Raw genomic sequence first — 18692 nt, 5'->3', positions numbered from 1 at the left:
CCCTCCGTCATATTTTCATAATCCCATACCACACACTGAGCCAAGAATGAATCTTTGGGAGCCTTTGTTCACATTAGCCTTACTTTAAACTCTCCCCCACCCCCCATTGCAAGTGGAAATTGCTTTAGTGGTGAAACTGAGTAATTCAAGTGTCTGGCTTTTTTTTTTTTTTTTTTTTAATTATTGTCTATGGCTTTATTTTATTAGACATGCCTTCCGATTTCAGTAGAGCTGCATATGCCTATGCTTCATATGCCATGTCTTGGGCTCATGGTCATTTGTAAATGTATGTGTTTAAAGGTCAGAATTCCTGACTGCTGGAAGATACCACACCAACAATTTCAAAAGAGTGATTTGGGTATAATGCAAATCAGTTCTGCCATACTATAGTTAAATTATATTCAATATGCAAGCATGCTTTGCTTCTTCTGTTACCCCAATATATCTATATATCTATGCTTATATATCTCTTGAAAGCCTTGGATTTGAAATATTTGATCAGTAAATCTTATGTTTGCCACGTACTTGAGTTTACAAGATAAGCTTTTGAGTAAACATTTGGTGTACACAGTCAATACCTGAAGTGTTGCTCTTCGCTCCAACATATAGATGGCATGTAAGATATAAATGTATGCCATGTGTTCCCTAATGACTATATCTTGAGCTGTTAATCATTTTTGGTAAGTTTTGAATTGAAACCTCTGTTTTTGTACTTGCTTGAAAAGTGTAGCCGTTGTTCAGTTGATTTACTACATTTTAAAATGTCTTATTTAAAATCATATCTTTGGCTGCGATGCATGGCATAACAATGCATGTTTTGGTATAACACTACATTTTACTGTGCAGTGAAATTATAATCTTTAGAAGCAGGCCACAAGTGAAATACATTAATACATCCGTCTGACTAAAACAAATGAATGTTATGAGGTTGCATGTCAGGTAAAGGACCAGAGGAGACTACTATTCATTCTGCCCTAAATTTCAATTGAAGCATTGGACACTTCTAATGTACATTGCTACAAAACCTAACGTGTAGTAGTTTTTCCTAGGCTGACTGTTTAATTTGCAACAGCATTCAGTGGAAAGGCATTCAGTCTGTAAATCTTTTGAGAGGCTTCATTCTCCTGAATGCTTGAAATCTTTCAGACATGGCCTTTGTACTATTTGTTTCATGTTTAAATGATGTCCTTAACACGTTATACGCGGCCACTTTTTCTTCTAGCCACACTCAAATTCTTTGTCATTAATTTGAATAGTAGTTACCGGAATAAACGTTTTAAGTGGAAATCCTTGACTAGACTACAGAAATAAGAGTATATCCCAGCAGGTGCGTAAGCGAGTTTAAAAATGTTAATTTGCTTGTCCTTGAAACTTTTGTTGCCTTTTCAGTGGAGCAAAATGTAACTGAAGCATTAGAAAGCAACAAATTCTTTGTTGGACTACCTTTAACCATGATTAAGGCATTCATTTTGTGTGCTTGCTTGTAGAAAGAAGAAGAAACCCATTGTCTATTAGTCTGTTTATTACTTTGTAGCTCTGAAAAATGACATGAAAGCAGTTGTAATTATGCAAATGACAGTTTTTCATATTAATGATTAGCATTATTCAAGACAAGTGAATATCTTTCTATATTTAATCACCACTGCTGTAAACATAGGGTTTTGCTCCTTTTATCAGTTTTTTTTTTTTATTAAAGTTGTACATCTCAAAAATGTATTACTAAAGATGATTAGTATGCTCCAGGATCATCTATTGCTGGTGTCTTCATTATGGGAAAGAGCAAAACAAAGCATTTAGCACTAAAGCAATGCAGGGGAATCTAATTGTTGCAGTTAAATTAATATGAAACTCTAACATGGCATCACAAACAAAGCAAAAATAGTTTGGTAAATAAAAATTACACTTTATAAAATGAATACTGGTACTGTAGTCTTAACATTTGTAAGTTCTTAATATGTACTGTATAAAGTGTGTTTAATATAATATTTAAAGTACTGTGCAAAAGTCTTAGACACCAATACTCACTTGTCAAAGCAAAACTGGATTGTCTAAGCCGCATTTAATTTTGGAAACCTAACAAACCCAGTAAATGTTTGGTTTATTGTAGAGGTTTCTTGTTTTTATCACAGACAAAATTTGTATTCCATCTGTAGACTTTTTGCTTGTAGGAGATTATTCATTAGTTTACATAGTTTGGGGAGATCAACTGTTCTTCTTAAACCAAATTTTTAAATATCATTTAACACTTTTAGGTTTTATAGTTAATGTATACTGCCTAAAACCTTTGCCTAGTACAGCATATATAAATGATGGGGTGACTTGTGAAGGTTAAACTGCAACCTACCATTATGGGTGCTTTTAAAGCCACTCTTTCAGACACAAATGGACTGACTGGAAAGGAAAAAACAAGCAAACCAAAAAAATCAATAGCTGCGGTTACATTTTTCAAAACACTCTTCCGTGATTTATTAGTCAGAAAAGAGCCTCACTCACCCCACACTTCATAGCAGTCTGCATGTCACGGCACCTGTAGGTGGTGCTCAGAGCACATGCATAGCTGTTTACTGGAGACAAAATCAATATTCATTTTTTTATTGAACCAGACAATCACAAACCAAATGTTCAAATCCTATTTACCATCATTTGTGTCCCTGAATAAGTCTCTTAACCCCGAGTGTCTCCAGGGGGACTTTCCCTGTAACTACTGAGTGTAAGTTGCTCTGGATAAGGGTGTCTGATAAATGCTGTAAATGAAACACAGTGCTTAAAAATATCTTGCATGCTGATAGTAGATGCGTGTGACCGTATCTAAGTAAAAGTGGTTACTTTCCATGTGTAATAAACAGCACACAATGAAATATCAGCTCTGAATTTAACCCATTACCTAAGGTTTGGACACACCATCTCATTCAATGTGTTCTCTTTATTTTCATAACCATTTACCATTTCAGGTGACGACCTCTTGAAGCTCATCGAGAGAATGCCAAGAGTGTGCAAAGCAGTAATCAGAGCAAAGGGCGGCTATTTTGAAACTAGAATATAAAACATGTTTTCAGTTATTTCACCTCTTTTTGTTAAGTACATAACTCCACATGTGTTCATTCATAATTCTGATGCCTTCAGTGAGAATCTACCAATGTAAATGGTCATGAAAATAAAGAAAACACATTGAATGAGAAGGTGTGTCCAAACTTTTAGCCTGTACTGTGTGTGTGTGTATATATATATTTTTTTTTTTTTTAACTGCGGAAATGTCTTCTGGTCATGTGTTAAAAGTTTTTACCCCTTTCTACTCCATGTTATAAAAATGACCCAGTACCCTGTTTTGAGTAACCAGTTTTCCACTTTTGCATGTCATGGTAAACCAAACAGTTTTTGATTGATCTTCCCAGAGATAGAGATTGTGCTGTTGCGACTCTTTATGCCAACTATGGAGATTGGAGTTGAAGATTCATACCTCTCGCTCTCTCTCTGCACTAAATAGGCTGTAAGGGCAAGGGTGGTGGACTTACCCATGGGGGTAGTGTCCATGCCTTTGCACAGGTGGATGACCGCACAGATGGCCTGGGGCGTGGCAGAGTGCATCAACATTTCGATCAGAATATGGCTGTACTGGTTCACCAGTGTCCGGCACTGGTCTCTCCACAAACCCGGCAGGATTTCACACACCATTGACAAAGCCTTAGACACAGCAGCCTTACAGAATGCACCGGGAAGAGAGGGAGGAATCAGCTCTGCCTCATATTGTACTCTGTAGTTTTTAGGCTCTCTGATAAAACAGGTCTCTTTATAGAATCTTTACCTCAGTCTTTTCTTTGGGAATGAGAGACTGCACAGTCTGGATCAGGTAAATGCAGAATGTACACTTCAGATCTACATTCTAGGAAAGGCAGGTGGCAAAGTAATGAGAAAAGGAACTACTAAAACCCCCAAAATATTTTTGGATTGTTTTGAGACCTGGTTAAGTTATGTCCTGCAGCAAAGTAGTCTTACCTCACTGTGATGAGATTTGAGGGTTTTGTACAGGTTTGCCAGTTGCTCTTGCATCTGGACATCTACCTCACCAGTGCAGAGTCCGAGTGAATTACAAATGTCTTTTGGTTTCTGTGAATGAACAGCAAATTTCACTTCAGAAATGAATGTAAATAACCCAGCCACTGGCAAAGCACGTGACACGTGTTTCTTGGTGCTGGTTCCGAGACTGGGTAAATGGGGAGGGTTGTGTCAGGAAGGGCATCTGGCATAAAACTGTTACCAGGTCAATGGTGTGGACAGGAGGAGAAATGCATAAGAATACACAGAATTTTCATAAAAATCCCCAAAAAACTAAAAATTCACAGTTGACTGTATAATCAGACTGGTGTGTGCCATTTTTTAACTTGCACGGTTTTGTGTCTGTGAGACTCTTACAATCATATTGTCGAGTAAGGTGAGGGCGAGTGGAAAGTTCTTCTCCACCTGCTCCTGGCATGACTTTGACATGTGTCCTGGCAGCATGTTGCACACCAGCCCCAGTGAGTTCTTGAGCTTTCCCTGCAGAACAGCAGCGATTTCATTCAAACATTGAATCCTGCATATGAACACTTGGCAGAACTGATATTTTAACAGTCTATTCAGCACTCAAATGAGCTTTATTATATTTAATACAATTAGTGTGCAAGCTTGTGTGCATTAATATTCTTGTATACATGCTGTATATTCTCTTCAGAGGGCAAGAAAAAAGTAATGATTCTATTGCTTTTTTTTACTTCTTAACATTAGGGTTACCATTATGTTAACATTGACAGATTAAATATGTTCAATTTAAATCAATGTGAGATTTTTATTTATGTGGTTTCAAGCACATAAAACAGAGATGACCAAAGACTACCATCTTAAATATTATGGATTTAAATGATTACAGTAGCACATAGCTTACCCTAAAGACCATTTATGTTGTTCATATCACTATTAATGTCTTTTTAGCAGGTCAATTATTTAATTTTGTTCAGTTGGATTTCAGAATTTCTACATTCTTGGAAACCCCCCATGCATATGCAACACTGGAAAACAGCGTGTTCCACCAGATGAAAAAGTTCTTCTCTGACTTCTGCATTTTAATGCACCATGCTTCAAAATATCCAAACTTCCCCTTTCGCTTTATTAGAAAAGGGACTGCTCAGGATTTGGCCATGGGATTTTTTTTTCGTTTGTCTATGTGCAGAGTGTGGTGATAAGATGTACATGGGCTCTAACTCCACACTGTGTTTGTGCAGATAAGAGATAGATAGCTCTCAGACCATGTTGGTGGTTTCAGCAAGTGTGAATATTGACCAGACAAGATCGTATCAATTATATGTGTGGGTGTGTTATACAGTACTGCACACCAATGCAAACCAGTGAAGACAAAACCCTGTTAATCTAAGCGACACATAATTCTGTTAAGAGGCGAACCAATATTTCTTGTAGTAGATTGCTGGATATCAACCGTTTTACTGAAACCAAATGGCTGTCACATTGTTATTTATGTGTGTTTTACACTTTTAAATAGTCTCCCCAGGAACAGTAACATGAAAAAAATGTATTTCTTGCATTGCTGCCTTAAACTTTTGCACAGTACTACAGTGTGTGTGTGTGTGTGTGTGTGTGTGAGAGAGAGCGTGTGTTTATTTTCTAATATACAGTTAAGCCCAAAATTATTCATACCCCTGGCAAATTTAGATTTAGAAGAATAATTTTATGTTACTAACATGTTTGTCAACTGGCTGAAAAGAATGTAGATGTGTGTCAGAATATGATACTACAATGTATCATAGATTTCAGTGAAAAAGACATGACTTTTTATGTAAAATAGCATGTCCAAATACATATTGACAGTTGTCAATCTTTGGAAAATACATTTACAAATTGTCCATGCTAATCTAAAGAATATTAATAACTGTGATTAATCAGAAACAGCTGTTTCTTTCAAATCAACAGGTGCAAAAGAGCTGTTTGTAGCAACATAATGCTTTGGGGGTTCTTTTCAGTCAATGGGCCAAACAACCTAAACAAAGTAAATGGCACCATGAAAAAAAAGAACAACATTACGAAACTCAACAACATCATCTTCATCATTCAACTTGGCCTTGGTCAACACTGGGCATTTCAGAACTACAATGACTCAAAACTCACAGCAAAAGTCATGTAGATATGATAAGCTGGCAAAAATAACGTTTTGGAGTGGCCCAGTCAAAGTCCTGACTTGAATCTGTTTGAGAATTTCTATCTCAACTACTTGGAGCTCATTGAAAAAGATGAAGGGTCAGAAATACCAGTAGAGACATTGAAAAAGCTTATCATCAATTGTAAGAAGCATTTGATTGCTGTAAAAGCCAACAAAGGCTTTTCAATTAATCACTGAAAAAGGTATAAATTATTATGGGCATGCATATTTTTGTTCAAATGTAAACAAAAAACGTGAAGTGAAATGTAAATGTATGTATAATTCTGGGCTTAACTGAATATATTAGTAAATACAGAATGTGTCTTTCTGAAACCCGTGTCCATCTCGAATCCTTGTGTGGTATTCAGGTCTAAAATGTCAGTTTTTTTAATTACTTCACACTGTACATCAATCCCTTTACTGCACCTGCAAATACACCACAAAGGGTTATTTCAACCTGAGCAGATTAGAACATTGTAAACCGAGGTTTGAGTGTGCTGCTCATTACCTGAACCCCAACGTCGGAGAGCAGATCTTTCAGCAGCTCAAAGATCTGGGTGCAGTCTTTACACACGTCACCAGTCTGTGAAGGTTCAGAACATGTGGTGAGCATAAGAAAAAGATTATTAAGATCTTTCCAAAGAATGACCTTCTTTGGCAAGCTTCATTTACAGTTGGTAACATCAGAAAAAGCAAACTGCACCGCCAGGGCATAGAGAAGAGAGACTGGAATATTTCCAACTCTAAAAGACAGCTATATCCCAAAAGACATCATAATTTATAATTATTTATGTGAACAAAAAAACATCAATTTGCTCCCTGATGTCATTTGAAATTTTATCTGTTTTGGTTTTTGTTTTTCTTCACCATAACAAGCTTGCTTGATTAAAAAAAACGAATGCAGCCATTATGGTCAAAAGGCATAAATAAAATTGCTTTTTTTAACATTAAAATATTTCAACAGTTAGAATGTTATTCTGTATAAATAGTTGCACAGGACATTGTACATTGTCCTTGTGTGTTTTAATCTTATGGCAATATATAACAGCTGTACAGGAAGGGTGGAGGATGCAGGTGCAAGTGACCATGACTACAAATAATTTTGGTTACTCTGACTTGATTCATTACATTTTGAAAAGAAATATATATTTTATATATCTAAATCACTTTTTCCTGCACCATAAGCTGTAAAGTAGCACCAGTTCACACAGCATTATTCCCACGACGTGCTGTCTTAATGGCTGGTATTCTGGTCCATGATTAAGACTTAACTGTAAACAGTTTTGTATTTCTTTTTTGTTTGATTCTGTATTAAACATGCAGTGCATCCGGAAAGTATTCACAGCACATGACGTTTTCCACATTTTGTTATGTTACAGTCTCTTTCCAAAATAGATCAAATTCATTCTAACCAGAATTCTACAACACCTCATAATGCAATATGAAAAAAGTTTTCTTGAGGTTTTGGCAAATTATTAAAATTAAAAAAAAACTGAGAAAGCACATGTATATAAATATTCACAGCCTCTGCCATAAAGCTCAAAAACTGAGCTCAGGTGCCCCCTGTTTCCCCTGATCATCCTTAAGATGTTTCTGCAGCTTAATTGGAGTCCACCAGTAGAAAAAGCAGTTGCCTGGACATGATTTGGAAAGAAACACACCGTCTATATAAGGTCCAACAGTAGACAGTTCATGTCAGAGCACAAACCAAGCATGAAGTCAAAGGAATTGTCTCAAGGCACAAATGGGGATGGTTACAGGAAAAATCTGCTGCTTTGAATGAGCACAGTGCCCCCAGCATCCATAACTGGAAGATGTTCAAAACCATCAGGACTCTTCCTAGAACTGGCCGGCCACCTAAACTGAGCAATCATGGGAGAAGGGCCTTAGTCAGGGAGGTGACCAAGAATGTGACCAAGAATGTGCTGTTCTTATATAACCTGATATACTCTCAGGTTTGGTCTTAGAACTAAACTACACTGCTCAAAAAATAAAGGGAAGAGTTAACACAATGTAACTCCAAGTCAATCACACTTCCGTGAAATCAAACTGTCCATTTAGGAAGCAGATGGTATCCACAGACCACTTCTCAGTTCCCAGGCTTTCTGGCTGATGTTTTGGTCAGTTTTGAATGCTGCTGGTGCTTTTACTGTAGTGGTAGCATGAGACTGAGTCTACAGCCTATACAAGTAGCTCAGGTAGTGCAGCTCATCCAGGATGACACATCAAAGCGAGCTGTGGCTAGAAGGTTTGCTGTGTGTGTCAGCGTAGTGTCCAGAACATGAAGGAAACAGGCCAGTACATCAAGAGACGTGGAAGAGGCCAGCAGCAGGACCGGTACCTCTGCCTTCGGAACAGGAGGAGCACTGCCAGAACCCTGCAAAATTACCTCCAGCAGGCCACAAACGTGCATGTGTCTGATTAAGCGGTCAGAAACAGGTTCCATAAGGGTGGTATGAGGGTCCGACGTCCACAGGTGGGGTTGTGCTTTCACACTGAACACATGTGACAAACATGGCAGAGTTTGGAGATGCCGTTGAGAATGTTATGCTGCCTGCAACATCCTCGAGCATGACCGGATTGACAGTGGGTCAGTAATAGTTGTGGGGTGGCATTTCTTTGGGGAACCACACAGCCCTCCATTTGCTCGCCAGAGGTAACCTTCCTCCTAATGCAAGACAATGCTAGACCTCATGTGGCTGTAGTGTCAGCAGTTCCTGCAAGACGAAGGCATTGACGCTACGGACTGGACCGCCTGTTCCCCAGACATGAATCCTGTCTAATACATCTGGGACATCATATCTCACTCCATCCACCAATGCCACGTTGCACCACAGACTGTGCAGGTCTGGGAGGAGATCCTTCTGCCACCTCATCTGGAGCATGCCCAGGCATTGCATGGAGGTGATACAGGCATGTGGAGGCCACACACACTACTAAGCTTAATTTTGACATCAGCCTGTCAAGTTGGATCAGCCTGAAGTGTGTTTTTCCACTTGTGACTCCAAATTCAGAACCCCATGGGTTGATAAATTTGATTTCCATCGATAATTTTTGTTTTATTTGGTTGTCAGCACATTCAGAAATGTAAAAACAAAGTATTTAACAAGAATATTTCATTCATTCAGATCTATTTTGGTGTTCCCTTTATTTTTTTGAGCAGATGGTTTGTCTGTTTGGATCTGTTTGTGATTACGATCTCCCTTCTCTTTTGCAGTTTCTTCAGCAAACCTGCTACTTACAATATCTATTGGTGCTCATATAGAGCAATCAGCTTTGGGTGGTATTAGGCATGGCAGGCATGTTGCTTCTACATTCTTGAGTGGCTCAAACCCCCCCGGAGGACAAAACTTAAACTGTCCTGTCAAAATGGCATGATGTACATGTAGCAGGTGAACCGCCCAGCAAGAAAATTAGATACCAGCATAGGCATGTTGAAACTAAATCTCCAAATACTTGCTAAAATACAAAAATACCGTAGCCCACAAGTGCAACAAAAAGCAAAGACGTTCTAAACATTAGTCACTTCAATACCTTGGACACATGGTAAACCTAATGCCATAATGCTAGTTTCTGCATAATGCTCAATACAACTTTTTTATGAGATTTTATAGTCACAGACTGCAGCAAAAGTTAATGTCATTGTCCAATGTAAGATGAAAAATCTGAACAGTTTGAAGTGTGTTTTTTTAGTCACATTCACTGGCAGGAATCCGAAAAAAAGGGAAGAACTTGGGTGAAAAACAGGAAGTAGTGACTTGTCTTTAGATGACTTTGTATCGGTAGCATAATAACACTGTGTCAGCCCACAGTGCACACAAAGGAATATGTACTATGCATTTAAGCCATCACCCTTAGTGAGTAGTTGGCAGCCATGTGTGGACGGTACCATGCTTAATGGGACCTCAGTGGCACAGCAACTTTTCGATTTTTAGTCTGCATCCTTAGCTGCGAGGCCACCATTCCCCTATTCTCCCACACGCCAGTGTTGACAAATTAAGGTTAAGATCCCCTCTTGTGTGCTTTTGCTTTCTAGGCAGATTTGTCACAATAAAAATTAAGTAATCATTTTTACATGCTTACAATCAAATTAGGTGCTGCTGCGCTTTCTTCATCACCTATGCCTAAAGTTATTTTTATTATTCTTAATTGATTTATTCAGTCTGGATTATTCAGGGGCTGTAATTTTCGATGTTTTATTAATCTACTTGACCATAATGAGGAATTTTCTAACACTATTAGTAATCTTTAGAAGTAAATAGGACCCATACCTATTTTGATTAACTATGTGAAGATATTGGGATAAAAGGAGTGGCATGTCCTGTTTTTTTTTCTTGTAATGCATTGCCAAATTAAGCAACCATAAGATGTAAATGCAATTATTATAATAACTGTGTTGTGCCATCATGTGACCATGTAACATGTTTAAAATAATTACTGTATTATCTCTAGTAGACAAGCATGCTGGCATGTGTCTCTGAACATATAGCACTACTTTTAAGTTGGGGCAACTTAACCAATTTATAGGAGAAGAGCTATACATTCACTCACCGCTGGCATCTCACTGATCTCATTTTGCAGGAAATCTCCTTTTACTGACTTGACTTGTCCTGTTGAACAGAAAGTGAGAAGATATATAGAGCTGAAATTTTCAATGCATTATAATGTGTGACCCTTGTAGGTGTATACATTTATGGTGTATTGATTTTACACAAAATAATAATATGCATATCAATGTATATGCATACATTTGAAAGACTACAGTTATAACATAGGCAACTCTCTTACCATATTAATTTAACATATTCACTTTTGCACCTCCAGATTAATAAACATATCATCAGGATCTTTTTATAGTGGTAGTAGCCTAGTGGGTAACACACTTGCCTATGAACCAGAAGACCCGGGTTCGAATCCCACTTACTACCATTGTGTCCCTGAGCAAGACACTTAACCCTAAATTGCTCCAGGGAGACTGTCCCTGTAACTACTGATTGTAAGTCGCTCTGGATAAGGGCGTCTGATAAATGCTGTAAATGTAAATGTAAATGTTATAGTTCTTTAAATTGTAGTATGCTGTACATGTACCTGCACAATGAAAACCGATGAAGACCAGGACCATGAGCTGGAGGAAAGCCATCATGTCTTTTCTCTGTCTTCACAGCACTGGGCTAATGAAGGACTTAACTCTGACTGAGACTGATACGGTACAGTGGGATACCCAAGCTTTTGATAGAGGAACTAACCTCCACCAATTAAAGCTGGCCTCGCATGAACAAAACCACAGCCAGAAGTGTGAAAAAGCAGCAAGTTGTTTCTGGTGAATTGGCTGTACATGCTTTATCAACATTCTACTTATGATAACAGCAGTGTAAAATACACCATGAGTCCACAAAAAAATGTCTTTATTCAAACATTAGTTGTACAAAAATGTAATGGGCCAAAAACGTGTTTGGGCTTTCTTGCTTAAAGTCTGGGAGGTGTGCGGGTTCCTTGGCTCCTTTAGGCTTCTCCAAACATAACTTTGTACATTGTGAACTCAACATTGCCAGAGCCCATCCCGCAACACTGGGCACACACACTAAAAAAAGGCAATTCAGTGTCACCAGTTCATCTAGTCTTTATGACTTTGGCAGGAGGAAACCCACACTAACACAGCCATTATTTTATATAACAAAATGCTTGAGAGCTGCTTAGCAGAGCCCATGGCTGTTAAGTTTAGGGACTGAATTCACATGTTTCAATCTGACCCATTGCTTTCAGTTTGTAAAATCAAGCATGCAACCTGTGAAATTTGTGAAATATTTCAGTCACTTCAAGGTGTGACAGGATGTGACCTTTGCAGTACGACAGTTCATTCCATCCATCCTGGATATTCCATGGTATACTTTAAGTGGTATTACTGACTGCTAAGGTCTGTGGTGCATAATATTTTTGTCCATATACTATTTCTCAAGACTTAGTTAAGATTCCTAAATACAGGAGCCACCACAGATGTCCTCAGACTGGTCCCTAGTAATATATGATGCATCCATATTTTCCAAATACTTTGTCAGGATCGATTTTTTAATAAAGCATTTATATTCTGATGATATTTGCTCCAGGAAAAATGTATTTTTGCAAATTTTCTTTTTTCACTGTTATAGGCTAGAAAGGTAAAACGATACATTTTCTTGTATAGAATGCCTTGCAATACAGGTTTGAGTGAATGAAAATCTTAAAATGATTTTGAAAGTTCGGCTCCCCCGTGTGGACAGTTAATCTCGACGCAGGCTAAAGTACCACCCAGTTTTTCGATCTATCTGTCTGTCTGTCTATCTATCTATGCGGATACGCATTGGGGTGGTTGAGGTTGTGGTCATTTAAGCCTCACATGACTGGTCCCCGGAACAAATTAGTTAGAGAAACACTGATCTAGTGAACCTTGTTTTTTCCAGCATAGAAGGGGAGCATGGTCACTAAAGGCTTATCTTGCTCCCCATGTACCAAAAAATCTTGGTGTTTGTTTCCATAATTACAGTTTAGCATTACTATTTGGATCTAAGCCTCATCATTGTATTCTGTTTTATTTTGTAATTGTGATGTTCTGAAGTATTAGTCTCTTGCATTTTTTAGGATCCATATACAAAGGCATGTTCAATACTATGTTAACTGACCACTTTAAAAAAGAGATGGAGCGACCAGTCAAGCAGTACTGGAGGCTCGGAGTATACGAGGTACGAGTATAAGGGCTGTGAGGTAGGATGGTGCTACTCCATGCTTGGCTTTGTAGGCCAGCATCAGTATTTTGAACCTGATGCGTGCAGCTACTGGGAGCCAGTGGAGGGAATGTACCAGTGGGGTGGTGTGGGAGAATTTGGGAAGGTTGAAGATCAGTCGTGCTGCTGCATTTTGTATGAGTTGTAGAGGTCGGATGGTACTTAGAGGTAGACCAGCTAGAAGGGAGTTACAGTAGTCCAGTCGTGAGATTATTATAGACTGAACCAGTATCTGGGTGGCTTGGGTTGACAGATAAGGGTGGATTCGTCTGATATTGTAGAGAAGGAATCTACATGAGCGGGAAAGATTGCTGATATGAGTCAAGAAGGAGAGTTGGTTGTCTATTGTTACTCCATGGTTGCGGGCTGTTGTAGAAGGCGAGAGCTGTGAGTTTTCCAGGTAAATAGCAAGATCCTGATGTGGTGAAGAATCTGTTGGAATGAATATTAGTTGAGTTTTGATGGGATTGAGTTTGAGGTGATGGGCTGCCATCAAAGATGAGATGTCAGTTAGACTTGCTGAGACTTTGGAAATCACTATAAATATAAAACAATATTAAACAATTCAAACCAAAATTGCAATTAACAACAAAGAGATAGTATAATATGAAATTAAATTGCAGCACCCAACAAAGCATGCATGCGACAGTGTATTTCTCTGTTTAGTTCCCGAGACCAGGTAAACAGGGAGGGCATCCGGCCAGGTCAGTCGTACAGACAACTACACTGGTTGTCAGCACATTTGAAATGAAATCTTTTCTTAATGTTGATTTTAGTATACATTACAGGTCACAAGACCGATCATGTAGCATGTATAATGTCGAACCTTCTGACTCTGAATGTTTGCCAGAGTACACTCAATTGTTTATTGTAACTTCATCATCAATAAAACTGTCTGTTATTGTAAAGCACTTCTTGTCTGAAAATATAAGTCTGCAAATCTTTTTTGAGTGCCATTAACCGATAAGCATTACCCAACTGGATGAAAAAGGATGAGTATTAAATTAGGCCCTTTTTCACGTCGGGGTTTGGGGTCGAGTGGATCAACCCTTTCGAAGCATGGACAGGACTGGGGGGTTATCAGAAGAAGGCAGCATGGAATTGTAGAGACACGTACCTCAGAACATGATGAGACCATCTTCAGCGCATGGTGAGGTGGCTTCTTTTTGCTTGTTTTCCCTGGTTGTCCCAATAAACTGTGTTCCTTTTCCATACCCTTGGTGTCCATCGCTCCCTCCCCCCTCAGTCATGACATTGGTCAAAGGCTAAAGCTATAATCTCTCATCAAAACAATTTATAGTTTATGTTTATAAGATTTATAAGAATGCTGTAATTTTAATAATTTCAGTTGTGTACTTCACTTAAGTATTCACAGTTAATCAACAACAAATAATATTCGTACTACGAATACGTTATTCACAATATGTTTATATTGGTCTTATTGTCCTGACAGAGCCCCCCCCTCCAAGGGCTACGTACTCGGAGCCCCAGAAGTACCATCAGTGGAGGCGGTGGGGCAGACGGCGGCAACCACAGGGCTCCTGCCCTGCTGTGTCCTTGGTCTCTCAGGCTGGCTCCCTGGCATGGTCCGGCATGGCAGCCCTGGTCCCTCGGGCTGGCTCCCCGATATGGTCCGGCATGGGGGCCACGGACCCTCTGGCTGGCTCCTCGGCATGGTCTGGTGGCCCCGGACCCTGCGCACCATGCAGGGAGGCTGGTGCCTTCTGGGACCATGCAGCCCCTTTCGCTGCACGTCCCTGCTGGCAGAGTAGCCAGCTTCCCTCCCTGCACCAGAGGCACGACCTTCTCGCCGCCTGCCAGTGCTGGGCCTTCTTGCACCGGATCCTGACTGGCGCTGGGTGTAGTGGACGGGCAGAGTTTGATCTCTGGCTCTGGCTCTGGCCGATCAAACTCCGCCCTCAGTCTCTGTAGGAAGTCCCAAAAACTCATTCTGTCTGTCTCTCCCTGCTGCCAGAGGGCTGTGCCCCAGCCCCATGCTGACCCAGTCAGACGCGTGAGGATGGTGGTGATCTTCTCCACATCTGAAAGGGACGGAAGAGCAGCAAAGTACACGGCACAGGATGTTATAAAAGACTGGCATGTACTTGCTGCTCCACTGAATGGTCCTGGGACCATTGGGATGTCCCACACGGGGCTGGGAGCATCGCTGGAGATGGTGGTGGGCGTGTGGCGTAGAGAGGGGTGTACGTTCTCTACAGCAGGTGGGGGCACTGGTGCTGTGCTGCCATTCAGCTGGGGAACATCCGGGCAGAGGGAAGGTGGGTCGACGACCGGAGCTGGAGAGGTGGATTCCCCTCGAGGCAGTCCTGGCAGCGCAGTTGCTGGCTGGCGACCTCCCGTTGCCCTCTTCCACCAGCTGTCCACACACTGCTGGGAGGGACGTGGGTCTCCATGGACTTCGTGAAGATCTGGGATGGGCACGATGGGCGGAGCACATTTCGCGTCTTCGTCACTCTCGTCATCGTCACTCTCGTCATCTTCCGTGTCTCCCTCATCTTCCTCGTACCCCCGGAAGTCACGTGGGTCACCAGCCCGGCCCCAACCACCCACCAATCCACGTCATTGCCACTTTCGTCATCCGTGTGCTCCCACCAGTGACTCCGAGGGTGGCCCGACTACTGCCTGTGGGAGCTGATTGCGCCATGGATCCGGGATGCCTCTGGCAGACGAACGCCTCTGTTGCTGCTTCTGGGTTTCGCTGACTCTCCAGGGGTCGACGTCATCACGTGGCGCCGCTTGCCACGCTTCAACCCTCGCCTCTCTGGGAAGATAATGCTCAACCAGCACGCTTTGGTTGTCTCCCAGTAATGGCACGTCTTGCCGCGGATCTTGACCCCGAGGGAGTTCTTCCAGCTCTTCCTGCTGGCGTCTGCGCTCCCCATGCCTGGCTGAGCTCTTCCTCCTCTGCGCTTTTGGTGGGAGCTCCGATATTCTGTCATGACGTGAGGTGACGGGGAAGCGCAGAGGCGGGACATTCGGGAAACAGGATTTTATTACAAACAATAAAAGAACACAAATAAACACCAGCATGTTGGCTGTAAACAGGGGAATAAAGGGTAGAACATAAACAAGCCCGCAGGCGTGTGGCGGTTGCCAGAACTCAAATCACCAAAGTGGTTCACAACAGAAACTCAAGTCCATGCACAGGGTCCACGAAAATGTCGGAGCTGCAGAAGGGGCGGAGTCACAGACGTTTATTGGCTGTCAGAATTGACTCCAGCTGGAGACCTCACCTGGAGCCAATCCTGAGAGCATGGCAATATTCTACTCAATTCAATTCTATTCAATGTTCCATAAAATGCAGTTTTATCATTCTTGGGTAAGGTAAAAAAGTAGCATATAAATTAATGATATAGACAGCAGGCCGTTTCTTTTGCAACAAATTAGCTCATCATGTGACAACATATTTGGAAATAATTTGTTACCACACAGAGCTACACTGTTTAAAGCCACTGCAGAACAAGAACAGATTATTTTAAACTTTTAAACTATTGTATAACAGAATTTATTGGGGTGTACTTAGTGTACATACTAGTCTGTGTATATTTTTGGTCTTGTCTTCAAAGGTCTTTCACAATCGCTCACTTAAGCATGTTCCATAACTGCTTACTCCTGACACTCAGGTTCATGACTGCTGGAGCCCATCATGCGACACTGAACACAGGATGGGGACACACCCAGGGTGGGACAGCAGTCCACTCTATTATTGATGGTTAGCATCTGTTGTTAGTAGTCGATGTATGTGCTTTGTCTGTGTCACCCGGTTCCGTGCCCTGTATGTATCATCGTATTAAATCCTTGTCTGTTTCCCTGGAGTTGTGCACTTTAAAGTTCCGGGCCGAAGGCGAATACAGTCATATCAGTGCCCAACCACTACCACTTGCCCTATTGGCTCCGCGAATGCACACACTCCCCAAGCCGCCATGTTGCTGCCTAATCTGTCCCACGACATAAAATACTTTCATAAATGACTTAATGGCACAGTTGGATCCGCATGTTCTTCTATTGAGATTGAAACCAGCGACGATCTCCATTGAAGGTTATGTGAACTTTTAAAAGTAAAAACATTGCTCTGCTTTATGATGATGTACTTTCTTATTCACAAGGCATGGACAGCGCTTGACCTTTTAGACACGGGAGCCCATCATGGGACAAAGTTAAGTACTGTTTAAAGTCATTAATAACCCACCATCTTTTGTTTTTCATGGATGCTGTCGTGTTCATAGTTATTTGTAATGTAATAAAACATTGCAAGATTGAAAGTGATATTTTATTAATTTCTTTAGCAGAACATAGTAGTAAAAAAAGTCCAATATTTGAAGAATTATTTGACATTATTTTAGCAGATTTTATATAAAAGACTGTCCTACATTTACAGCATTTATCAGACGCCCTTATCCAGAGCGACTTACAATCAGTAGTTACAGGGACAGTCTCCCTGGAGCAACTTAAGGTTAAGTGTCTTGCTCAGGGACACAATGGTAGTAAGTGGGATTTGAACCTGGGTCTTCTGGTTCACAGGCGAGTGTGTTACCCAATAGGCTACTACCACCAGACACAGGAACCTCTCACAGGAACCCAGCACAGTCAGTTTCTGAATTGTGAAGGTAAAACCATCAGTGGGTTTTAGTTTGCAAGAGAAAGGTAGTACTGTTTAAAGTCATTAATAACCCACCGTCTTTTGGTTTTCATGAATACAGTTGTGTTCATAGTTGTTTGTAATGTAGTAAAATATTGCAAGATCGCTTACAAAAGATTGTAAGTGATATTTTATTCATTTCTTTAGCAGAACATAGTAGTAAAAAGTCCAATATTTGAACAATTATTTGAGATTATTTGAGAGAGGCCTGTGACAAGCTTTCATTACAGTCCATACTTATGCTTCATATTACTAATGTTTATAAGTATGCTTATTTCTTGATACACGTAAGGCCTGTTATAGCTTGTATTGTGAAAGCATAACATTGTCAGTTACTGTTTTCTAACGGTTTGTCTGTAGCAATTGTGGTGGTTGCACTAATTGCACATTACGAAAACATTTTAAAATGTTTAAAACAAGAACTCTTTCATATGCTGGATCACTTTAAAACGTCCAATGTGGGTTCTGGTAATGAGGATTCATGTCTAAACAAACAAAATGATTCCCATTGATAAAGAGAAACCTTACCTCTCATTCTTCAGAATCCACTGAAGAGGAAACAATCCACAAGGTTCAAATTCATAGCAACCGTCAAAGAAAGAAAAAAAAAAGTTTTACGAACATGAAATGTTCGTAAATGTCTATAAAGGAAATGAAACACAGAAAAACAAAACTTTTAAAAAGAACCAGACATTAGCCATCCCTGCTGAAATGAATAGCATAACTGGGTAAAAATGATCAAAAATGGCTGAGATGGTTGACCTGGTAGTTTGATTGAGGAGCTAAGAGCGGATTTCACATGAATGCTTGACCAGGCAAAACCAGCTACCAGCCTATTCATTTCTTATGAAGGCAGTAATTTGTGTATGTGTGTGTGTGGTTTTTATTTACCAGTAAAATACTAATACTTTTGCTGGCTTTTGTGCTACTACTAGTTACTGTGTAACTAAAAAGAAAATGTATTGTAATCTGGAGACTCAAATTAGGTAAATCGTTTAATTGTGAGATACAAATGAAGAAGAACCTTTTCCAAGGACCTTCATCTAAAAACTAATGGTGTGCAGTGTTTGGTTTATGAGAAAATCAATGT

The 18692-nt window shown here is 40.2% G+C and overlaps 1 protein-coding gene across 1 annotated transcript; it reads right to left on the bottom strand.

The window, feature by feature from the left end:
• Positions 1 to 1504: 1504 nt before the first annotated feature.
• Positions 1505 to 11402, bottom strand: sftpba (surfactant protein Ba). Its single transcript, XM_028982324.1, has 10 exons — positions 11273 to 11402; positions 10736 to 10794; positions 6693 to 6767; positions 4411 to 4533; positions 3994 to 4104; positions 3803 to 3880; positions 3513 to 3696; positions 2494 to 2564; positions 2345 to 2391; positions 1505 to 1762 (listed from the first exon to the last, which is right to left on the bottom strand). The coding sequence occupies exons 1-9, from the start codon at positions 11325 to 11327 to the stop codon at positions 2359 to 2361; spliced, it is 789 nt and encodes a 262-aa protein (XP_028838157.1). The 5' UTR covers positions 11328 to 11402; the 3' UTR covers positions 1505 to 1762; positions 2345 to 2358.
• Positions 11403 to 18692: the final 7290 nt, after the last annotated feature.

Source organism: Denticeps clupeoides, chromosome 1 (assembly GCF_900700375.1).
Source record: "Denticeps clupeoides chromosome 1, fDenClu1.1, whole genome shotgun sequence".
NCBI classification, from domain to species: Eukaryota; Metazoa; Chordata; class Actinopteri; order Clupeiformes; family Denticipitidae; genus Denticeps; species Denticeps clupeoides.
The sequence above is the reverse complement of the archived record's forward strand: the minus strand, read 5'-3'. Positions and strand labels throughout refer to the sequence as shown.

What these genes read in the sequence shown, in the direction of transcription:
- sftpba (XM_028982324.1), bottom strand. Translation starts at nt 11,327, where the DNA reads ATGATGGCTTTCCTCCAGCTCATGGTCCTGGTCTTCATCGGTTTTCAT. An exon ending in TTCCCAAAGAAAAGACTGAG is followed by an intron (nt 3,697 to 3,802) that starts GTAAAGATTCTA and finishes GCATTCTGTAAG; the next exon opens with GCTGCTGTGTCTAAGGCTTT. An exon ending in AGACTGCTATGAAGTGTGGG is followed by an intron (nt 2,392 to 2,493) that starts GTGAGTGAGGCT and finishes TTTCCTTTCCAG; the next exon opens with TCAGTCCATTTGTGTCTGAA.